At 52.8% G+C, this 24,535-nt stretch overlaps 1 protein-coding gene across 3 annotated transcripts; it reads left to right on the top strand.

The window, feature by feature from the left end:
- Nucleotides 1-169: 169 nt before the first annotated feature.
- Nucleotides 170-21,798, top strand: LOC115408412 (protein FAM110B). Of its 3 annotated transcripts, none has more exons than XM_030119164.1 (3): nucleotides 170-219; nucleotides 17,686-17,994; nucleotides 19,628-21,798. In XM_030119164.1, the coding sequence occupies exon 3, from the start codon at nucleotides 19,638-19,640 to the stop codon at nucleotides 21,033-21,035; it is 1,398 nt and encodes a 465-aa protein (XP_029975024.1). In that variant the 5' UTR covers nucleotides 170-219; nucleotides 17,686-17,994; nucleotides 19,628-19,637; the 3' UTR covers nucleotides 21,036-21,798. The 3 variants fall into 3 exon arrangements, with proteins under 3 accessions (XP_029975024.1, XP_029975022.1, XP_029975023.1); XM_030119162.1 differs by lacking the exon at nucleotides 170-219 and adding an exon at nucleotides 8,505-8,639; XM_030119163.1 differs by lacking the exon at nucleotides 170-219 and having other exon boundaries at nucleotides 17,410-17,994.
- The last annotated feature ends 2,737 nt before the right edge of the window (nucleotides 21,799-24,535 follow it).

Below are 24,535 nucleotides of genomic sequence, written 5' to 3'. Positions count from 1 at the left end.
ACGCTCACTGCCCGTAAATCACCAGAGCTGCAAAACACTGTGAAGACTGGTCCGAAGCACTGGACACATGTCGCCTTTTCTATGGTGACTGATACATTCGAGTTAGGTTTGCCTTAAATGAATCATTTGTCCTTCTGTGTGTTTTAGGATCTCATCTCTCTGGAGCTCATCCTCACGAAGCCGACAGAAACGGCGCTTCCCTCAGCGGAGCGTCTGCATGTGAGTGTGCTGCAGCAGAGAAGACGAGTGTGAAAAGATCACCACTGGATTTAATGCTGACGAAACGGTTTATGTGACGTTACTTTTACAGACCTTATAGAAACTACAACGTTACCACAACTTTTTGGATTATTGGTTGAAGTCTGAGTGTTGAGTCTTTTTTTTTGTCAATTTGTCACTTTCAGATCCAGTTGTAAAGATTTAGAATTCCAATGATAAAGACTTCATGAGTCTCTGAGGGAAATTCTTGTGATGTACTTCACACTCATGGCACAGGAGTTAAAGCATCATTATGACGAGGTAAAGTTAAATGAGCAATATTAAATATTAATATGTACAGAGCTAAGCAATGACCGGCAGATTGTTTTCATCATGATTTCATCTCAAAAATTAAAACTTTCGTGGCGTCCCCCACAGCGTTCTGAAATCCCGTTTTGAGGATTTGAGGATTTGACGTCTCCATGTTGAACATTTGAAACCGGATGTAAATGTGATTGGTCCGGCCTGTCACGTGACCGCATCACATGGACAGAGGAGGCGCTGTGACAGGGTGATTCATGCAAAACTATAATTCATAAAATAAAATCAACAGATGGTTTATGTGACAATCAGAGTCTGGTGAAGACGACTGGGTTGTAGAAACTAGTGACAGAGACCAGAACATGTTCTGACTCCGGGAGCTTTATATGTTTATTTACACTCTGAAAATCGGCATTTTTGAACATTCCTATGAAACCTGGACACCGTCATCTTCACGTTTTACCAGCAGAGGTTGACGCTTGGCTAAAACTCAAGGCTACCAGGTGAGACTGAACTGCCTCTGACTGCAGGTCTCAGACGGCGTTGAGCAGTAATTCCAGCTTTATTGCCCTGTGTGTTACATACTGAGTGCAGAGGGTTGTAGCAATGCAGCATCGTAGCATCAAAGAGTTGAATAAATCATAGCATCACGGCAGTGTAGCATTGTAGCATTGTAGCATTACAGCAATGTAGCATAGCAAAACAGCATCGTAGCGTTGTAGTGTGGTAGCAGTGTGGCATTACAGCATCGTAGCATTGTAACAACGCAACATGACAGCTTTGCAACACTGCAGCATCTTTGCTTCGTAGCCTTGGAGCTAGCAGTTGAAGAAAAAGGGGAAACCCTGGTGGACTGGGTGAGATGTATGAAAAGTAAGGCGAGGACGCCACCGTGAAGATTCTTCTCAGCATTTGAAAAGCAGCGACAGCAGAGCTGTGAAGAGTTAAACTGCTTCCACACGACAGTCAGTGCATTTAAATGTTTGACTGAAACAACCAGGAGCTCGTTGGTGTCACTGCTGGGCCTGACTGACGGCAGCGGGGCGAAGTGTTCGGGGTATCAGATGGGAAACGGCCGCCCTTCCTGTTGGAGCTACCAGGCCCCGCCGCTGGGACGGGGCCTCTACCAGGACCTGCTGGAGACATTACTCCTCTCCGGTGGTCTGGGGACGGTTCAGGGTCCTGAAGAGGAGCCGGGAGGTTCTCTGCTCGTCGTGACCCCGTGTGGCCTGATGAGAAAAACATAAAGCAGACTCTGGGTTTGTGTGATGCTGACGGCTTTGAGGGGCAGAGAGGAAAGTTACTGTGGTTTTCCTTCTTCTGTGATCAAATCCCTCCATCCTCACTCACACACACACACACACACACACACACACACACACACACACACACACACACACACACACACACACACACACCTTCTGCTGCCATGCAGCTGGGAACTGGACTTCACGTATTCCCATCTTCCAGTTTGACAATAACAAACCGGCAGCATGGACGCCTCAAGACGACGAACCCGCTCCTCACCACGTCCGTGAACGGAACGTGTAAAGTTTTATCGTTCCAAATGAGAATCAAACATGAGAGCGCTTCCACGAAGAAAATACATTTGTCAACATTTCCACCGTGTTGGGTGGTTCAGCTGGTCGAAGCTTTTCACTTCCCTAGTTTGGTTCAGATTAGTCATGGTGTCTCTCATCACAGCTCCTCTGTAAAAGAGAGAACACTCAGAAAAATGGCAAACGTACTTTTGATAGTCAGAAATATTAAAAATACCGTGGGAATGTATATTATGTGTTGAGAAACATTTGAAGCCTGTGATCCCAAAAGAGAATTTGCTGCCTGCAGCCGTCTGGATTTAGCATTTAGCATTCCTGTGCTGTGTTCTCAGACTCATGTCGAAGCAGTGAAGATTACTCGTCTCTGTGGAAGCAGATCAGCAGACCAGTCAGAATCTGAGCGTGACAGACGGTAAACCGGCCTGAGAGTGGCCGGCTAGCACGCCAAGCGTTAGTGTTGCTTTTATTAGCTGGCTGAGCGATACAGCGTCTCTTTGTTCTCCACCGCTACGTCAACTCACGCTTTTCTGCAGGATATAAAACTAATGGCTTTGTAGCACCGACTAGTGGCAGGAGGCTGCATGACAGCTACATGAAACGCAAACCGACCGATCGGTCTGAGGCCACATGGTGAGAGTGCTTCCTCCGTGAAGTGTGTGTGTGTGTGTGGTTCATGTTGCAGACTCTGGAGCTTGTCTTGGGTTGGCAGCCTGTCAGTCTGTCGGTTTTCCCTCCCCATGCTGCTGCTCCAGTGTTTTGGTGTTTGGCGGTGGACGTTCCGGTGTTTTGCTGCTGGGTGGTGGATGTTTCGGTGTTTTGCTGCTTGGCAGTGGATGTTGCTGGTCCTCGGGGAATCCTATTCCCATCAGGACTCTGGTAGACGTCCTCACACAGCTGCCTCCCTGGAACATTTAATCTGGAGCCGCTCTGCCTGCGGTGGAGTGAGAAACCACTGCAGCCGGCGCTGCCGATGCTCCGCTCTCTCACCCAGACCGGCTTTATCACAGCTGCCACTTTCTGGAAAATATCTCTTTTTCCACATGGCGAAGAAGCACGAGCGGAGAGTGTCTCGGCTGGTGACGTGTCCGTGTTCAGACGTCGTGGTTCTGCTGCTGGACATGAGGACAGCTGAGTGTCGGCGTGGGACTCCCACGCCGTCCCCTGGCACCGCGAAGCGTTACTCATCGAGGCATCAGAGCCTGAGTCAGCCTCCATGTGTCTCCGGCCGTCACGCCGGCCGCTCGGCCGCGGCGGCGGACTGCCTGCCGGTCCCGGTCCGCCCGTCCTGCAGGCTGACCTGTGATTGGCTCCTCGCTCAGGCCTGGCGGGCCTCGTCTATCTCCACCGCCATATGATCAGGAGGTCATCTTTAGTTGACAGGGATGTGAAAATAATCCGCTCCACTTGGCCAAACCGCACACACAGACACACTCACACATTATGCAACTGTGCTCCAAGCAGACGGCATTACAGGAATTGATCCGCCGTCGGGAGTGACGTGCTGCTGCTCGCTCCTGCGGCGCCACTGCTCCACTGACGGCCCGGGCTCTTCACCTCCGCTCACACTCTTCATATGATGAAAGAGGAAAGCTTCAGAGCTGCTGTTAGCTGTAGCATTGTCTGTAGCTGCTGTCTTTCCAGTCACTGTTTCACTAAACTCCTGTTTACTGGAGGAAGACAGAGAGGAAGGTCTTCCTGGGATGCAGGGATCTGTGTCGGCCGTCGGACTGTCACTCTCCCGGCGTGGCCGGAGCCTCGCTTCCCTCCGGCTGCCGCCAGGTTCGACCCCCTCTGCCCCAGATTTATCGTGGACAGCTCCCAGCAGCCCCGGCGGGCCTGCGGGGATCGGGGTCGGCCCGCTCTGTCTGTCGCTGCTGGAGGTGGTCTGTCAGATTCCAGCCGCCAGCAGCTGCTGCAGCGAGCCGCGATATACGAGGGGGATGCACGGCCAACGCGCTGGGAATATGGCGTGCATGCCAACAGTTGTCTGTGTGTATTTCCGTTTGTGTGTGCGTAATGATATCTGTGTGCACACTCAAGACGAGTTATTCTGATGTAGCTTCTCTTATTGGTTGATCCTGATATGCGTCACTATTTGGATCTTTTGATATGTTGCATTCTGACCCCAGAATGTAAAAATCCTTTGTTTTAAACTTTTTCTTTGAGTATTTCAGTCAAAAATCACATTTTAGCACTGGGCTCTGCTGACATAAAGAGCTAAACAAGACAGAAATCCTTGTGCTTAGGCTTCTGGTGTCCGAACTTTTATAGAAACTCCAGTTTATAATTTTCACCTGACCAAAGACTTTATTGTGACTTGTTTGTCGTTCTCGCTGTGAAGATCGCTCTGACCCTCTGTACAGTCATGTGTTTTTTTCTTTACAGCTCCAAATGTCACTCCATATTTATATCTAATATCCCCAATATGAACCTATAGATCCATAAAACAGTCGTCGCTCACTGGATTCATCACGTGTTCTGGAATAACTCCGCAGAAATAAACCAGGCTGCTTTAACAGTTTATTAAAAATAGAGAAAAGACTCCAGTGCTCGGCCTCTCAGCAGCTCCTTCTTCATAAGTGGGTCGCAGGCTGGGAACCAGACACTTCGCCGTGAGTCAGCGGTGACTGCTGGGATGGGAATATCAGGTCGGATGGGTTTGTGTCACCCGGTGCTTCTTGTGCACCGTGCCAGGTTTAGCCTGCGTGTTTGTTGCTGTTGTTCGGGGGGGAACTCCCTCCACGTGCTCCACCCCTCCCGCACGATCGACAGCAGCCTGCCATGCCAACCCTCCTCTCATCAGTCCCTCCCCGTTCCCAGAAGGCCGTGCTGCACGTGAGTGGGACGGACACGGACTCTGAACTTTGCCCGTTGCCTCTCGCCGCTCTGCTGGTTAACCAACCCCCCCCCCCCGGTCCAGGGAGAGCCCACTGACCTACTAACCGGAGCAGAGGCAGGCGCTCCGGGCATGTCTGCGCCGCAGATCCTGCAGCTGTGACGGATCGCTGCTCCAATCCCGTCAGTCGGCACCGAGCGAGCGCTGAACTGAGAGGAGAGGTCACGCAGTCACATTGAGCCATGCGAATGCTCTTTCCCTGGCTTTAACCCCAGCTTTGGAACCAGTGTGAGCTTTAATGGAGGCGGCCACACCTCTGCTTTTCTGGAGGAAAATTCACACTGCGCGTTTCGCTGCGTCACTCTTAAATATTGACCGAAGGTGTGTGAAGACAAACCCCTGTGTGGTTGTTCTGAGCGCCGCTCATCTGTCTGCAGTCCTGCTGGACGCATCGAGTCTACCGTTTCTACATCAACACACTTCAGTTGCCTCTGTGCTAAAAGAGCCAGGCCAGATCCAGACTTCTCCCTGAGATACGTCACTTCCTTTACAAGAATTTCACTTCACTGGCTCTGTTCGAGGCATCGGATCGTATCTGTGGAAGAACTGAGGAGGGTGTGGCGTTCGGTTCTGCCCCTGGCGGTGCGAGGGTCTCCTCACGGTTTGCAGAGTGGCTTGTTTATTTGAAACAGTCGTTGGGAGAAGTCACGTGTTGCCCCGAAGAGCCGTGTTTGGACAAGCTCGCCATGTTTACTCTGACTCCTCTCACATCCTTCCAGTTGACAGTGTCAACACGCCCTGTTATCATTAACCAGGCCCGGCTAACAAGCTGCTCCTCAAATGACCGTTTCAACCGTCGCTTCCCGTCCCGGCCACGGCCGTTCGGAGCCCAGGCCCGTCACTGCTCAGCCGGTTTGGCACTGAGGCTCATGGTTTACCTGAAGGCCCGGAGCTGCACAGCTTTCACACCACTGCCTCTGAAAGCTAAAACTTACCTGAAACCTGTTTCCTTTGCAAGAGCAGGACGTCCGAATACTGACGATCAGGATGGAAAACACTCTGAAAACCTCAGTGTTTCCACTGACAGTTACTCAGTTTAACGACTCATTGCACTCTGGAATGAAAGTGCTGCACAAATAAACATTTTGAGGTAAACTAAACCAAAATACATTCTATACTGCATCAAAGCCCCGTCTGGGCACCCCGACTCTTTCTCTGTCCTCTGGAAATCGAGCAGTGTTCAGAAGGTTCCTGCAGCTCTGTTGCAGAAGTTCCCATGGACGTGAGGCTCCTGTCGGTTCTGCCGGTCCGGCTCATGTCAAACCAGGAGACTCTCACCCTGTCACTGAACCGGGGTCCAGAAACGCAGCGCCAGAGGCCGACCAGGCTGACAGGAGCTTCTGCAGCGCTCGGGGGAGGTGTGAGAGCCTCGCAGGGTCAGCAGCCTGGATCTGAACCAACCGCCATGCTTTCCCAGAGCGTCCGTGTCTCCAGGACTCAGTCATTAGGACTTACTGTAATCTCAGATATGGTTTAACTCCCTTCTGGACGGGTTCCAGGACAAAGTGCTGGTTTGATAAAGGTTTATTATGGAGCTACGTGCACTCAGACGGGTGCCAAGTGTGATCACTTCCTTTATCTTTTTCCATTAGGAAGGTGTCAAACGGCTTGGAACAGCTTTTTAAGACTTTAGGCTTCATCAGGCTCGGTGTTTCTTCAGCCTTTTTGAAGAAGGTAACTGTGGAAACCGTGGTGAAACACTGTGAGCTCGACTCGCTCTGTCACTGTTTTCACCTGAAAATAAGAAATAAGGATAAAACAGAGTGAAAAAGCCTAGAAGTGGTTATTTGGTGTTAGCTTTGAAGTTCAGGTTTGGCTCATATTAACGGTACAACGCAGTGTTTATTTGCACTGTGAAGACTTCAAGTCTTGAAATATGAGTTCGGTTCACTCTGCCAGTGGAATTTTCCATTTTCAAGAGTTTAGTTGATCCTCGTCTTTCTGGCCGTCGCTGCTCGTCCTTCAGTGTCGTCCAGTGTTCTTCCAGCAGACCAAACGTCTCTGCGATGCAGAGAATGTCAGGAACCCTGGTTCTGGTCTGGCTCGGATCGTTCTCGGGGTGAGTTCTCCTTTCTGATGCGGTTTGATCCGGACACCGGAGCCGGGATGCGGGCCGGCGGGCGGACAGGCGGCCTGCTCGGGCACGCCGGCGCGTAACGCGAGACGCCGGCCCCGTGAGTCCCTGCGTCTGTGGAACGTGTGTGTGTGCGAGCGCCAAGTGACGGCGCTGGAATGAGAGGAAGGGGCTGGATGAGCAGTAACTCCACACCGCCTCGCCCTCCTCTGGTGGCCGCCGCAGAAAGACGGCGAGCGCGGCGAGGTGGGCTAATTGTGCGTTTGGTAATCTCCCGGTGGGGCGCCGCCATCCACTGTGTGTGTTGGGATCACGGATGAGACGGTGGCTCACGCTGGCAGTAATGCCGTAAATCCGGCTGCCTCCTCCGTGTCTCGGGGGGAAGACGTGCGTTCTGCCGCCGGCGGGCCGGACGGGATGCTCTCACGGTGCTCTGCTGGAGACACGCCCCCCCGGCTCAGGCGCTCAGACGGAGCCAGACGGGTTGAGGTCTCTTCCATCGACTCCTGCAGGTTGTTGTTGTTCGAGCAGCCTGGGTGGAAGCGGAGGTTCCCTCCAGAGAGCAGGCGACCCCCATCGGCGTGGCGCTCTGACCCGGGCCCGCGGCCGCCGGGCGCTGGCGGTCCCTGTGTGTACTTGTGTTTTAGAGAGTGTGTACCGCAGGGAGGCTGGTGTGGCGCGCCCCGCCCTGCTGACTCCTTTAAATAAGCACAACTGTGTGTTTCTGGAGTGGAAGGAACTCGCACTGCGCCGAAAACAGCCTGCAGGAAGTGAGGCGGTAAAGACAGGACGGAGACGACGGCGCTGCTTCTCTGAGTCAGAAGACGATTCTGGAGATGCTGCCATAGTAAAACGTCTCTCCAACATCCCTCCAGCACATCCTTAACCACCCCTTCTCCACGATCATATTCAGCTGTCTGTGATCCCGTTCCCGCCAAATGTCTCTCTTATCTCAGGATAATCTGCTGAAGAGAAAAATATAGACGTCTTCTCAAGTTTTATTAGACATTCCTCGTCTTTTTTTGATGCTGTTTGTTGTTCGGAAGTTGAACCCACCAACATGATTTTTCCAGCCGAGTTTCGTTGGTGCTGTGCGGAGTCGGCCAGTGGCCTGCCTCCGCCCCCGTCCGCCCTCCGCTGCCAGGGTCACCTGACGGTGCTGAGGAGGGGGCCTGGGCGGGACGCCACGGTGGACGAACTGTCTGAATGAACTGGCGTTTCCACGCCGTGGCCCAGCGGCACCTCGGGCGCCACAACAAAGGCGGGGTGAGGAGAAAGTGCCGGGAAGGTGCCGTGGGACTGGTGGAGGAGGCGAAGCCCCGGCTTCCTGCTCTTCCGGCTGCCTTCCTGCAGCTCGGCGGAGGCGGGGAAGAGGAAGGTGGAGTCTGGTCTGTGGGAGGAGAGGGAGGGCAGGATATCAGCCCCAGCCTCTCCAGGTTTACTGCTCTTCTGTTGAAGCTCAGCGGCATGCCGGTGCACAGCTGCAGCAAGCTGTAGGGACTCGTACCGTCGCCCGCCTCTGACAGAGCGTCCTCACACTGAAGCCTGTTCTCAGGTTTTCCGCGGAGCGACTTCAGGATCTGTTTGTCCTGTGAGTAAACTTGACATTCCCTCTTGTTTGAGCTGCTCACCTGGCAGTGTTGACACAGGGCTGCTCCTGTGCACTGGAGGAGGCTTGACGTGCGGTTCCTTTGGACGGCATCGGTGGAACGTCTCATTAGAACGTGACGACCAACTCATTTATTTTTCCGTCTCTTCTTTAGAAAAACTTAAAATAATCCAGTTTGCATCCTCGGAGAGCAGCAGAACTCTGTCATGATGAGGGGAACTATTGTCTTCTTCCGTCTCTCTCTCTGTGCTCCCTGGCGCTGGGAGACAGAACGCCAAGGCTAAAAATACTTTCCTTGATTATAAGATCTGGCAGCTCTGCTCCAGAACTGTTTTTCTTTCTCCCTGCTGGAGGAGGGTGGCAGTCTGCACGGCGTGCCGACTGGGAAGACGCACTCGACACCTGGACGAGCCGGCTGCTGACAGTTTAATTCACGTGTGCCTGAGCGGCGGCGGCCGCTTTCAGTTTACCCTGCTGGACGGAGCTGTGAGCGCCTGAGAGGGCCGAGGGCGAGCAAAGGGTTAACGCAACGGCCACTGTGTGTGTGTGTGTGTGTGTGTGTGTGACTCAGGACAGCAGTATGTGATTGCATCCACGCCTGTGAGTCTCTGGAATGTGTTCATCACCCTGTTATGGGGGGGGGGGGTTTATTTCCCTCCCACCGTTTCTCTATGCCTTCAGGCTCTGCCTACCGTTGCAGTGCAGAGTGTAAGCACACACACACGTCCTGCTTAATATGCAGGTATAACAGCATTAGCATGTATATAGAGTGTGTGTGTGTGTGTGTGTGTGTGTGTGTGTGAGAACTCAGAATTGGCCTTGTTTACACAACAAGGAACAGGAGTGAAGACGCCGAGCCTTCCCCGCGCTTTCGGTGTTTACACGACAGTGGTGGCCGTTGTCACTGAAAACGACCCTTCCTGAAGACGACTCCTGATGAGGAGGTGAACAGTAACAAACATGGCGGCCTCCGGGGTGGCGTGACTCCCAGTCCGTCTTCGAACGTGGAACACTGTCGACTGTTAGCTTTAGAGCATGGTTCTGTAACTACATGCTTTTTGTTGTTGCTTCTGTTATAAACAGACGGGGTCTTCACGGGGTTGCTGTGTAAACTTAATATTTTCTGACATGAAAAGGTGAAAAAAACCACGTGTTTTCTCTCGAAGCGTCGCCGTGTAAACAGGGCCTGGTTCAGAGACAGATGTTAAACATGCTGATATCCTCGCAATGCTTCAGCCGTAATTTCTGAGGAAATATTTCTAATGAAAGACTTTTGATGTAAATGCTTAAAATGAGCGGTTTTGTGACAGAACTGAATTAAACGCTGAATCACCTTCAAACAATGTTAAAAGGCCTTTGAGACCCGTCGTGAACCCAAATCCAAACTGGTTCTCATCATTTCACCTTTATTGTGATCGTGATATTAAAGTAACGGCTGAACTGTGAGAGAGGCGTGGCGTGGCAGCCGCCGCCGCTGCTGAGTTTACTGCCGTCTGACCACGTCTGACCACGCTGTCGGCTCCAGCAGCCACTTAACTTGACATTAGAGGAAAATATAGAAACCCCACAAACGCAAATAATCCAGATGCTTCCAGCAGACTTGAGGAGTGGATGACCGTGTGATTATCTGCTGCCTGCAGAGATCGCCCAGAAAGCTGCCGGTGGCTTGAGTCAACACACACCTCTGCTGTTTGTGCAGCCCGGTTCCCTCTGCCGTACACCCGTGTGGGCATGTGACAGATGTTACGGGATGTTTATCGTCGCTGCTTTGGCTTCGTTCTCCCGCGGGACGACTCCGCCACCTGCTCTCCACTGATTACCTACTCAGTCAAGATTCACCTCCCAGTGTGGACACACACACACACACACACACACACACACACACACACACACACACACACTAGCCAGCGCTGTTCTGAGCCCATCCCTCCCCCCCCCTCCGGGGGTAATTGTGCATGGATGTGTGTGTTTCCCGGGGCCTCAGACGCAGACAGTGATGGGCAGAGGTGGAGGAGGGGGTCTGCCGCGTTTCCACACAAAGACGGAGCTGCTGGATGTTATAATAACCGTCTGCTTCTGGTCCAGTGGCCGTCTTTGCAGCGGTTGCGTAACGCCGTGGTCCCGACTCTTCAGTCAAGCGTGTCGGTTGCTTGTCCGCCCGGACCGGAGCCGCTGCCTGTGGGAGAGGGGCGGCGGTCTGAGCCGATAGCAGGCAGCGCCGGGGCAATAAACCCACCGCTCCGTCTTCATCAGCTCACTCAGGGTCGTCCCCAATCAGCCCTCCAAGCAGGTGGCTGATAACCTTTTGAACTCTGCTCTTAAGCTTTCTATTGACTTAGAAACTGAAGCCAGGATGCCCCGGCGGGGTAATGAATCGGGGCTTACGCTGCTCTCTCACAACAACCGTTTTTATGCAGAGCGGCTGGATTCCACATTAAGTCTGACCGCCATTCATCTAGAAGACATTAAACCCTGCTTTCCAGGAGCTGGTCACATTTAATCATTATTAGCCCCCCACCACCACCCTCTTAGCCCCGCTCTGTCCTCTGGAGCCGGGGTGTCAACTTCAGAGAGCTAAGGCTAACCTCAACTGGCTAAAAGCCAACCCTGTTAAGGCTGTTACCGTCTGGATCTCAGGGTGAAGATGTAAATGTTAATTACCTCTTTTGAATAATTGGAGTTATTGTGCTTGTAAAAGTCTCATTGCTGTCAGTCGGACTGGGTTTCTTCCCTTTCTTGAATTCAGTGATACAGATGAGTGAAATGTTGGAAACCAGTGGAAGTGGAACCAGTGGTTTCCTAACGTTCTCAGAAAGGAGCATTTCTCCGTCCATGTGCATGTACTGTTGCGGTCGGGCCGTACTTGGATTGCTCATTGTTCCTGGCGGCGCTGCTGTTGTTGTTAAACGCTGGTCACGGCGCTCTGCGGCGGACTCCTGGTCGTTGCAGACTTCACAGCCCAGAGGCCGGAGCCCAGCGGCAGACGGACGGACCGGGGAAAATGCTCCGTGGTGCAAAAAGATGGAGCGGCGGGGCGGACGGAGTGTGTGTTGGCTTTCCTGAGCCTCTCACATGTTTCCTGTTGTGAGATGCGTCACTGCCTCCTTCTCGCGCCGCCAGCAGGCGGAGAACCCGGCGAGCGGCTGAAGGTCGCTCTTCTCCACTCTGACAGTCTCCGCCATTACTCACACACTTGTTTCCAACACCATCCTTCCCTCCATCACCATGAGGGTTTTTTTATGGCCGAATTCACAACAGACTCCAAGCAGTCCTCAGACTTTCTTAAGCAGCCTGAGAAATCTAGTGAAAGCATCTTAAAAGTGCACATTTAGACATTTTGAAAACAGGTCTGGAACAGCTGTGAATCAAAGTCGATCAGAAAAAGAGAAGTGAGTCAAACTGCACCCAGTTCAGCAAAGAGACCAGTTTAAACCCTGATCGTCCGGAGTCAGACTGAACCCGTCTGTGTTCTCTGCAGTGTGATGATGTTCTTAAAACCAGGCGTCAGAGTATGATTGACTGAGTCAACTTCTTGTTGTCTGGTGACTGGAATCATTTGAACCTTTTATAGAGTCACAAACTCTTGAGGAAAACAACAAAAACACTCGGCTTCTTGGAAATCAACACTTTCCCCGTCACTATCATTCTTTTCCCTCTTGTTTTCTGTGCTATCAGGGCACACACACACACACACACACACACACACACACACACACACACACACACACACACACACACACACACACACACACACACACACACACACACACACACACACACACACACACACACCTCGTTCTGGCCATCAGTGTTTGGGCCTGCTGCATCTTCCTGTGGTTTTATTTAGTTTTATTTTCCAGGAAGTTTATTAGAACCTCTTCCTCTTCCTTCCCTCTCCTTCCACCTCCTCCTCTTCCTCCTCCTCCTCCCTCTTTCCTCCTTCCCTCCTCCTGAGCTCATTTCCTCACATGCAGCCATTTGTCCAGTCGCTCTGTAACTTTCTAGAAAATATCGGTCCTGCAGATTGCCCCCAGCCACGGTTCGTCTCTGTAATTATTCCTCAGCAAACCAAAGGTGGCACAAACCCTCTCATCTCCTGATTTCAGTCTCTTTTGAGCGTCTCTGTTCAGGGACATGTTGAGAGCGCCCTCCCCGTCTCCGTCCGTCCTGCTCAGAGCGAACTGCTCGCGCTCAGACACTCTATGAAACAGAATCCTACACGCTCACACAAACACAGCCGCCGTTACGAGCCATGTCATTACCCACTAATGTGGTGGTTGGAAAAGGAGAAGCGGCCAGATTCAGAACAAAACAGCAGTTAACATAGTTTGGTGATAAGCGAGTTTCCACGGCGGAGCAGAACTGTCATGCCTCGGGTTTTCGACGCTGTGGTCGGCGTCTTTCGGAGACGTCGGCTGTGTTCATGTGGAACAGCCAAACAGAACACCGGCGGATGGAAAGTTAAAGAAAACAAGGCGGGCTGGCGGAGGGATGTTTTGGTTTCTTGGGAAGTTATTTTCTACATGCTCAGCAGCAGCAGAGCATTCTGGGTTGTTGGTCCTGACCTCTGTCTGATGTACTGTAAACTATGTGGCAGTGGTTCACAAGAGGCAGGCTGGGAATCCACCGAAGATCACCAGGGGCCCGAGGTCCCCGCTGTCCACGGTAAAATTAGATCAGCACACATCAGAGAGAACCGTGACGAGACATGTTTAAGACTCAAGGCCACGCCTGAGGAACGTCCCTCTGTTTTTATTTTGACTGGAGGTTTCGTCCAATCGGACGACTCCTGCTGCCTTCTGCCCGTGGCCTTCAGTGTGCTAGCAGCGCTAACGCTCAGTGTTGTGTTCATGATAATGAAGCTGACAAGCTGGTTCTCATTTTATCCTAAATAATCATTTGTTGGTTTTGCTTCTCGTTGGTTTTCGTTCCACCTCAGATCCCGTCGTGTCTTCTTCTCTGTTTGTGGTGTATTTCCGTGGTCATGTTATAGCGCCTCTACAGGCCGGGTGTAGAATGCTCCAACCTCTGCTAACACACTAACCCCCACTAACACACACCGACCTCGGCTAACACACCAGCCTCCGCTAACACACCAACCACCGCTAAAACACCAACTCTTGCTAACACACCATCCTCCACTAACACACCAACCACTGCCAGCACGCCGACCAGTTCTCACGTGTGTTTCTTGGTGCTTTGCTCATTTAAATTGACATCTTACTCGGAAACAGCCGCAGCATTCCTGTCGTTCTTTCAACAGCTCTTTTACAAAATACGTCAAATTTTACTTCCTGTATCACAGTAACTCATGAAGCCTGAAACGACAGTGGAACGTGTGTCTGGGTTTGAGTAGCAGTATTCCATCTTGAAATCTGAACTGGGTCATTGATGCTGCTCTCAGTTTAACTTCATCGTTCCAACATATTATTGGTCTGAAGAAGTTAATGTGCTACAGATCTGATCGCTGCTGCCAACTGGGACACAGCGCTGGTCTACTGCTGGAGCAGCTGAACATCCAAACCTCCTCTGAGCCCTCGGAGCTGTGTACAGACACACATCTGTCACAGTAAACACGATATAGCGTCTAATGTAATGGGGAAAGACACGTTTGGGACGTGACGTAATCCAGATGTTCCCTAAAGCACAGATTATCAGTGTGTTTGTTTTCATCCACAGGCTGGATTCTGCAGACGACAGTCCAGTTCTTTAGTGTGGACTCTCCCACTGGGCTGTTTTTGTCAGGCTGAATCGGAGTCACACTGCGAACTTCCACTTCTGATCTGATTGATAAATTGAGAGGCGACTGGGTCGACCCTGCCGATGGTTTAATGCCTCGCTCACTGATCGTCAGACGTGTGGAGGTGTTGTTTGCATGCTTATCAGCGGTGCCTCTGAGCTGCCTAATCCCTTTCAAATACCAAAGCGAATGACAATAGCTGAGGTTCTTAAACAGCGGTGAGCGTTAGCATACAGAGGCCGCATATCGCTGCCAGTGCTCGCAGCAGCTCTGATCCGTGTGTCGTTTTCCTCCTTTGTCCACCGCCGGGTCCTGCGAGGTAACAGACACCAGTGGATTGGGGGATTACGGTTATCAGGACGGATGGGTTTACTCTAGTGTGGCAGGAATCTCCTGCCTCTTTGTGTTTATGGGATTTATCCGCCGCAGTAATCATGTTTGTCAGAGCCCGTTGTACTCCAGGAGGGACCGTCTTTAAATTCCAGCTGGGTTTGTTGCGGTGAAAAGGCTCGAGCGCGTCCAGCCCTCAGACCGTCACACGTCCGACGAGGACACGTTGGATACTGTTTTGTCTTCTGAGCACAAGGAAAGAACCCTGAGTCCGGCCAAAGGCCTGTGAGGACATGAAAAGGCTCTAAATCTGGCTCTGAAGGATGTGTTCTCCGTTTCCACTGAGGCCTCTGAGGGTAATGACAAGGCCGCAGCAGGCTGAACCTGAGGTCTGAGTAACCACACCGCTCTGCAGCTCCCTGCCGAAGTCCTCCTTCCATTAATGGACTCTCGGTCCCACATCCCGACGCCGGAGGTCTCAGCCTCTTCATCAGTTTCCTCACCACTTCTGTTTTATTACACATTGGCAAGAAAAAGCCAGAGCTGGTCCTCAAGCGGGACGTCCTCTGTGCTGAGGACAGGGAGTTCAGGTGAGCGTCGTTGGAGGAAGCGATCAGACTGGCTCCAGGTCTGAGCCCTAAACTCCGTCCCTGCGTTGGACTTCCTCCTCCAGCAGAAACACCACTCCTCCTTTGTTATCTTGTCTCAGCGTTCTCTTTACGGCTTCATTGTTTCCATCACAGTATTTTTCTTTTTGCTGTTTTCCTTCCCTCTGTGCTCCCCGGGGACTTGAAGGCTTTCGGTCGCCTGATGTTTGAGATTCTCTATTTTCTGCGATGCAAATGTGTTTAATTTAAGACCAACTATTTAAAACTCTGCTTTGGCTGGCGCGGGCGGGAGATGAAAGCCTGTCGACGTTCGCGCTCCATCTCAACACCTGAAAGCTGAAAAACGTCTGCGAGCAGACGCTCGTCAGGGATGAGAGCAGCGAGGGCGAAGGGGGGAGAGGGTCACATGTGGAGGGAGGCGGGAGGAGACGGCGGCGGCGGCGGCTATAAAAAGACTAATTAAACATGTGTGGATAGATATGTTGCAGGAGGGGCGACGGGACGGGGGGGCAGGGGGATGGGGGTGAGGGGGTACCGGGGGGGGCAGGGGGGATGGGGGGAGTGTGATGTAACTCTGGAGCGTAATGTTGTAAAGGGCTGGGAGTGATGGGGGAGGTGCAGGGAGGGATTGTTTTCCAGTTCATCGAAAGAAAAGATCAGTTTGATGAACAAACTGAAACCAACAGAAACATGAGAGAAAAGCCAGGACTGTTTGGATTTATTTAAACACAAATGAGTGTGTTGCCATGTTCATATTTTGAAGGGAAATTGTCTAAAAACAGTAGGTTTCACATTTTTCAAGACGTTTTGTATTCCTACTCATAACTTCATGTCATTGTCGGAACGTCCCGGTCAGATCGGTGGATGTTGGATGGTGTCTGATATTCGTGTCTTTCTGATCGATCACGTATCGGCGGATCCAGCCGGTCACGTTCTTTTCCGAGGCCTTAACGAAGGCTGCTCAAGTCTGGAGGATTGGATCAGTATGGAGGTCTGAAAGTATCTGATCAATCAAGAACAGCTGAGATCGTCCAGGCCGTCCCTACCGATCGTCCGCAGAGTGACTTCCAGACCAGAGACAATGGAGCGAAGCTGAAACAGGAAGCTCTGCTCCGTCTGGAGCTGAGTTCACATCCAGCTGCAGGACAACAGCGAGCCTTTCCACATGTTTCTCAGCTTCCATGTTCACAGCAAATGTTCCTGAGGTGAAGAAATGACAATAAGGGTGAATAAGAGGACGCGTTGAGCACATTTACTGCACTCTGAGTTTGCTCTTTTCCAAGTGCCAGTATTGGCAGAAATCTGCAGTAATGCTGATAAGCAAGGCACTATGGAAGCTGAAGCTGCCGCTGCTTGTTGGAGCCTTTCGGCAACAAAACATAAAACCAGACTGGAGCTAAAGTCACCGTGTGGCTTCAGAAACACCTCGGAACCATTTCTGGGTCTGAAATCTAGTGAAGCCACACTCCACTGTCAGTGAGCAGCTCTTCTGGCACGTGTTGCTGGTAAGACGTTGAACGTTGACCTTTTGAAGTGTAGGTTTGTTTTATTGTCGTTTGTGTTCATTTCTGTGGCCGTGTTATAGCGCCTCCTCAGGCCCGGTGTAGACACTGCACACTTTCATCAATGCTTTGAGGGTTTGGAGGGAACGCCGTCTTTGTTCTTCGCACCGTGAACCTGGAAGCGAGCGTTAAACGGACCGGCTGAAGGCTCCAGCGCCCGCTCAGGCAGGCTGGGGTTCAGGCCCCCCCGCCACCCCCCCTCCCCCTCTCCCCCCCATTGTTTGTACACTATTCACTTTCTTTTTCCTGGGAGACAAAGCGGTGAACGGGAGGAGCAGTTGTGCCGGCTTTCAGTGCCTTTCACGGCGTTTTCGTAGCACCCCGCCGAGCTTGATGCAAGTCAATGTAAAAAATTGCATCTGTTTGGCCCGTTGTGCCCCCCCCCCCCCCCCCCCCCCCCTTCCTTTCAGAGCACTTTCATTTGAATGGAGCCTGCCTCAGTGTTTTTGTTGACCTGATAGGCGGGGGGTGGGTGGGGGGGTTGGACCGGTCACAGCCTCCTCTCCGGCTCGGCCAATGAGAGCGGAGGTCCCGCCCCCGTCATGCCCCGGCTGCCGGCGGCGGGGAGGAGCCAGGCGGGGGTTTAAAGCCTGTCCCGTCTGCTCCACTTCAGTTGTTAAAGAGAGTCCTCCCCGTCTGTCAGCCACAGCAGTGTGTGAGTGTGTGAGTGAGTGTGTGTGTGTGTGTGAGAGAGAGAGGGAGAGAGTGTGTGTGGGGGGGATGCCGTTTGCCAGAACAGAGCTGAAGCGTCCTCTGACTGGGACTGGTGTCTCCTTCTGCCCCCCCAGCGGAGTTTGCTCCTGGATCACAGCTGGACCCGGTCGGACGTCTGGAGTTTGACCAGCTGATCGTCCGAAGCCCCCCCGGATAAAGAGCCCCCCCCCGTCAGCCGCCCCATCCTCTCCCCGGGTCACCGCTCGGCCAGCAGAGGTGGTCTGGACCGGTCCCGATGTGGAATTTGACCCCAGGTGACCCCGTCCAGCGAGGAGCCTTTCACTGAGCCTGGGACTGGGAAGGACGAGCGAGCCAGGAGCGAGGAGAGAGACGGAGAAGAAAGGAGGAGGAAGCGGAGAGCAGCAGCAGCAGCAGAGCCACCGGTAAGAAGTTAAAGGGGGCAGTTGGAAAGCAGGGGGGGAGGGGGGAGGGGGGAGGGCAAAACAGGGAGAGTACAATAGAGGCTCCTCTTAATCTGGGAGGAGGTGTGGGAGCCCTGCTCTCCTTCTGTCAGCTCAGCCGCAAACTCTCAGCTGGGACTCAGTCAGCTGACCCAGGATCAGTCTGGACCAGGAGCAGCTCCTCTCGTCCAGGATTCTGTCATTTAACGCCACATTCACACTCCCTGAGACCAAAACAAGGACTGAACGCACAATGAGACATCCTCACACACACACTGGACACACACTGACGCCTGCAGAGCTGCAGGTTAGCGCGACGCCTTCGTGCGGATACCAGCGTGACTCCGGTGTAGAGCCAGACGTCTTCAGCGTGGGTGGAGGTTCTCAGTGTTTCTGGCCCAGGAATGTCAATACACGCATTTTGTTAGAGGGATGTTTGACAGGGTAAAACCTCAAAGAAGTGTATTCAGTATGTTCCACGCTGACGTGCATACCTCCACACGGCACATCTACAGGCTGTTTCACTCACCGTTGAATCCCGGCCAGGAAATATAAATATACATGATGGCAGGAGGAGATCGAATGTCACAAAACGTGAGGCGACGCTTCGCACAAACAGGATTCACAGGGAGAGGTTACTTCAGGCTCCGCCGCCTATTTCTGGTCTCAGTGGAATTTCTCATCGTAATTCTGTGTTTATATGTAAAACTGTGTCTTTATTCCTGAGAATGCGGTCAAACATATGGCCCGGGGGCCTACACTGGCCCACCGGAGGGTGGAAATTGGCCGGCAGACTTTCAGAACATTCCATTCATGTGATTTTTCAGTGAATGATTTATTCACTGAGAGTCACAGTCTGTTCATTCATATTCATTAAAGCTAGCAGAGCATTAGCATCATTTACATCCAAGAAACAGCAGGTATGCTAACAGAAGCTTTTAGCTAGTTCACCCAAAGAAACACAAAGCAGATTTTTTTTAATTCACACTTTCAAATTGCAGCATTGCAGCTGAAACTGGATTTGTTTGGTTCGTTTGAGGCCCCGGAACGTTTCACACCACTTTCTAGTGTAGAGAATCTGACCTGATGTTGAAGTAACAGTGCTCTTTCTCTTTTGGGACCCGGTCTGAGCCAGACGCAGCCTTGCCTCCTTCTCTTTGTGTTTAATCACATGGATGTCTGGGCAGCCGAGCCGTTCGCTCTGTGGTTCGAAATGTTTCGTGGGACATCAGATTGACGCTGGATTTCACTCAGTATGAAATGTGTATTACAGATATCGATATCGTAATGTGTGAGTGTGTGTGTGTGTGTCGTTTGTTTTTTTTAACGGCTTGCTAAGCTGTGGTCTGTTTATGATTAACCAGCAGGAACACAATCAGGAAAGTCTGACTGAAAGTTTTTGTTCACTGCTGCCAAACAGAAATGTTAGCCCAGCATCCCCGGTGGAGAACGCCGGGCTCCAGCTTCACGTGGCGGACTGGAGGAAAGAGGGTCTCTCAGCAGAGCCCTGCCCTCGGGCCTGAGCGTCCACACACAGCCCTGTTTGTCTCAGAGGGTTATGGGAGTAGTTTTCCTCCAGATCAGCTCTGACAGCCTTCTCTCTTCTTGCTCCCAGCCCCTGCAGAATGCCGGTGGAGACCCTGCGGCCCTCCGACGGCCGCCTGGCCGGCGTTCCCTTCACCTCCGCCATGCCCTTCAGGATCCTCAACAAGGGTCCGGACTACTTCCGGCGCCAGGCCGAGCCCGGCGCCCGCAAACTCAGCGCCGTGGAGCGCCTGGAGGCGGACAAGGCCAAGTACGTGAAGAGCCAGCAGGTGGCGCTCACCCGCCAGGCCCCCATCAAGCCCCCCATCATCCGCAAGCCCCTGGTTCCCCCGGGCATGATGCTGCAGTACCAGATTGGCAGTCCTCCGGCCCGGAAGGTCCCCCACTGCCCCCCCGACAAGGAGGCCCCGGAGGGCCCGGGGGACCGGAGGAGGCCGGCCCTGAACCTGGACATCCTCAACAACCTCATCAACGACGTGTGCGACGGCCCGCTGCCGTGCTCGCAGTCCTCGTCCTCCACCTCGCCGTCCTCCTCCTCGCCGTCCTCGGGGGCGAAGAGCATCGGCAGCAGCCTGTCGGGGGACCCGGGAGAACCGGAGAGGAGCGGCCGGCTCCTCAACAGCCTCAAGCCTTCGAGCCACGCCCCCGCCAACTCCTCGTCCGCCTCGTCCTGCACGTCCTCCCCGCTCAACACCAACCTCCGGGCAGAGCTGGCGCGCCGCCCGCCCCCCGTCCCGGCCCGGGTGCCCCGCTTCGGCGTCCCGGCGCCGTACAGCTCCCCGAACTCGGTGACGGTGCGCAGGGTGGACGTGCGGCCGCAGGCGGAGGCGAGGAAGCCGCAGAGAGCCCCGCTGCAGCCCCCCCTCAGACCCAGACAGACGGCTCAGGGCCAGGTGGCGCACCCCCAGGTCCCGCCGCCCCCGCCCCCCTTCCAGAGCCCGCCCCACCCGCCGGTTAGCGCCCCGGCCCAGACCCTGCCCTCGCCTCCGGCCTACCCACCGCCCAGCCCCCTGCTGGTGCGGGCCATCCCGCCCGCCTCCCCCGCCTTCACCCGCATTTCCAACGCCAGCTCCAAGGGCTCCGGCCGCAAGCACCCGGCGCTGCACCGCTCCAAGTCCGACCTGAGCGACCGGTACTCGCGCGCCACCGCCGACCTGGAGCGCTTCTTCAACTACTGCGGGCTGGACCCGGAGGAGGTGGAGGGCATGGGCGGCGTGGAGCGCTTCACCCGGGCCAGCTCCGACATCGTGTCGGTGTCCAAGCTGCGCAGCGTCAGCACGCCCAGCTCGGAGTGCGGCGACGACGCCGAGCGGGCGGGGGAGGACGGCGGGGACGAGCACGACGAGGACGGGCCCGCCAGGGCCGGCGAGCGCGTCCCCTACGGCATCTCCGTCATCGAGCGGAACGCCCGGGTCATCAAGTGGCTGTACGGCATCCGTCAGGCCCGGGACGCCAACGGCGCCGTGTCCAACGTGTAGACTGACGGGACGACGCTCGGCGTCCATCTTCTGCTGCCTTACTTCACGTGTGGACAATCCTGTCCCCGGCTCTGTCCGTTCTGGACGCCACTCACCAGACTTGTGAGCCGTGGGCTGCAGGTCAGGACTGCCTCCCCCACGGCTCGCCCTCTTCCTCCACTTGATTTTGTACAAATATATCGGTATACGAAAGCAATAACGGACTGGTCACAGTGACGGTGAGGATGAAGACTGCAATTGTGGGTCCTCTTGTAAAGGTACTCCGTGTGTGTGTGCGTGCGTGTGTGTGCGTGTGTGTGTGTTTCTATTCATGTGTGTTTACCAGAGAGCTCAGCAGCACGAAGCCAGACTCGGCTCCGAGCGGTGAAGTGACTGCTGGGCCAGTCGATACTGTGAAACCCTCTCACATTAAAACCCGAGCTTCCATCAACACGCCCATGTTTCTGTCCGGCTGTAAGACTGTTATTCCTCCAGTTACGCGTTCGCATGCCACTCTCTATACGTTAAAGACTTGATCTCAGACGAGCACAAACGGCACTCCCTCACCCCGACTCACCGCTCACACGTTCGGATTCCGGCTTCCCCGGGGGAACCGGGTCTCTTCTGCGTCTCCGTTTGAGAAGCACGGCGTTCACGGGTGGACGTGGCGTGAAAACGTCGCCGAGCCTCCAGAGAGAGGAGGTGGACTCATGGATAAACGATGTCTGCGCTGTTTGAACTCGCCCGCACCTCTGCAAGTGTCTCAGGAAGATGACATGCTGATGGAAAAGGACCAGTATTTATTTGGAAGATGTTAACGTATTTTGTAATATCGGACGCCTTTGTGTACAGAATTCAATCCTCGCTCTGAAGTGCAAACCGATGGTATTTACTTTATCTTACGAAAGAAGCGGGATCACATGGGCACATGCTAACACGTGCTAACACATGCTAACACCCTGCTTCCCAGTTGCTTCTCCTGCTCAGAAGTCCTAACTTGGAAAAGTGAGGCTTCTCAGAGGAAAAAACTGAACAAATTGCCTGTTGAGAAACCAACCTGAAGGGGGGGGGGGGGGGGGGGGGGGGGGGGGGCGGCGGCCTTTACCACTTCAACATATCTGACTTCCGAACAGTGAGGCAACTGGAAAGTGGAATCTGGGCTCATTGCTGCTCTACACTCACTATGGATGACACACACACACACACACACACACACACACACACACACACACACACACACACACACACACACACAGATGTTGACTGCCTGTCCGTCTGGAAGCTAACAGTATGACCCACCAGAGCAGTTCCACTGGTGGCCACAGGGGGCAGTATGGGGAGTAGAAGTGTTGGTTGACATCCTGCAGAACAACACCCGGCGTTGGGTCTGGAGAGCCTTGCAGACTTTCCATCAGACGTTCGTAAGTTTGAATCCCACAGCTGACAGGTCACCAGTGTGGGTCCCTGAGCATGACCCTTGACCCCCTTCAGCTCCCCGGGTGGCGTGCTATAGCTGCTCGCTGCTCCTAGCGTGGGTAGTTAGGGTTAACCTGGACCAGAACGGGTCGAGTGGCCGTACGCCCAGTGCTCATTACATGGAGTCATTTGAAGAGCAGGGCTTGGTGTGTGTGTGTGTGTGTGTGTGTGTGTGTGTGTGTGTGTGTAGAGCATCAATAAGCCTTCCCTGTGTGAATGAGGCGCTCCTGGTGTGTGTTTATGATCGGTGTGTCTCCTGTGGGTCCTCTGGAGACGCCACAGTGTGCTGTCCACCCCGGCGCTGGATGCCCAAAGAGTGTTCAGGAGGGAAATGCTTTACCGGCGGATTCTGAGCAGCTAATAAAGACATGTTCCAGTACCTCTCCGTGCACCGTTTTGATTTTGTCCCTCTGACCTGCCGTCTCATCGGCTTCTTTCATGTCTTCACTGGAGTTCCAGAACCACGTCCTCCTTCTGGGTCCAGGGTTCATCCTTTCACTGCAGCTGGTGGTCCGGCTCTCTGGAGGGACGGAGTCTGAGCTTCATCATCTCATTTTCAGATCTCAGCTCCTGTGGAGGATCAGCGTTTCACTTTCTCCCTCTGCTCTCGGGTCGGCGCTTTCATTTGTGGCCCGGTGAAACAGGCACAGTGTGAAAAACAGACTTTGGCTACTTCAGGTTAATCAAACGGCGAACATAAAGCCTAAATATGACATTTTGAAAAAATATGTTTTCAGTTTAAAAGGGAAGAACTTCCTCCTGAACTGGAAGCTCCTCTGGTCTCTGACCGAAACATTACAGTGAAGCCAAACACTGATGGACCGAAGGAAAGATGTTTGAAACATCCAGATTGTTCAGTCGTGTTTTATTGTGACGTTGCTTCAGACGGAATAAAACAGTACAGAGTTTCTAGGTCATGACTATCATTCCCCCAAAACTCCTGAAGCTGGAGCAGCAGCGCACTGATTAGAAAACTGAAAATCTTCAGTGTGCTCACAAGAGATTAGTTCCATAAAACAAGACTTTCAATCAGCCTCCTTCACCACGTTGCATTGTGGGAATTCTGAGATGAAGTGTTGGTAGTCAGAAATCTCAGAGCTTTTTGAAGCCAATGCATCGTCAGTGTGCTAAGATGTGAAAAAAAGATAAACTTATTACAGCTCTAGTGGAGAGATCCAGATGGAATTGACCCCATTAGCTTCAGACAAAAACAGCATTTCTAAAAGTCCTATCTGCGTATAACGATTTGGACTCGTCACTGGGAGATCTTCAGCCAATCAGTTTTTCAAGTAGGAATTTTTACGATTATGAAAAAGAACTTTTCCATCAGGAGGACGACTCAGACATGACGCATTTCTAAATGCACCTTTCAAAGTTTACAAGATGCTAGTTGGCCAATCATGCGAGAATTTACCTTAAAATAACAGTTTAAATTGGAATAGAATAATTTGATTATCTGCTGTATCTGTGTCAGACGAGAGGAATCTGCTGGAAACTGAATCGTTCCGTTGGACGGAGCTCTAAACGCCAGATGAAGGAGATATCATGGAGATAAATGTGTTGATGTCATCAAACATATTGGAGAATTACAGCAAGTCGGTGTGAAAACACGAAATGACTGAGACTGAGGAAGAACAGACGTGGTGTGGAGCCAGCCGAGGAAACGCCTCCAACCAGGATAACAGCAGCTTCCCTGCTGGAGCATGTTTAAAGCAGATACAATCAAACACAAACATTTCCACGTTAACATCGCTCCACTGTGCCTGAGCATGAGCTCCTGACTGTACGGCCTGGAGCTTCAGTAGATCAGCACCGTAGTCTAGCTTTCTGTTCTGGAGGAGAGAAAGTCATGAAGTGACCCTTAAAGCGATACTTCAACATTCTGGCAAACTGGCCCGTTTAGCGCAATTATTTAGTCATTTGAACAGCATACTTACTTTTTTTGTGAGGGCGAGCTGTTGTTTATTCAGAGGTGAGTCGGGGAAGGTTTTCGGGACGGACACAATGGAAGTGGATGGTATTTTGGTTCCCCCTCGTCAAACTCA

The sequence above is a fragment of the Salarias fasciatus genome, chromosome 20 (genome assembly GCF_902148845.1).
Source record: "Salarias fasciatus chromosome 20, fSalaFa1.1, whole genome shotgun sequence".
Taxonomy (NCBI): Eukaryota; Metazoa; Chordata; class Actinopteri; order Blenniiformes; family Blenniidae; genus Salarias; species Salarias fasciatus.
Note: the sequence above shows the minus strand (reverse complement) of the source record. Positions and strands in the feature narration are given on the sequence as shown.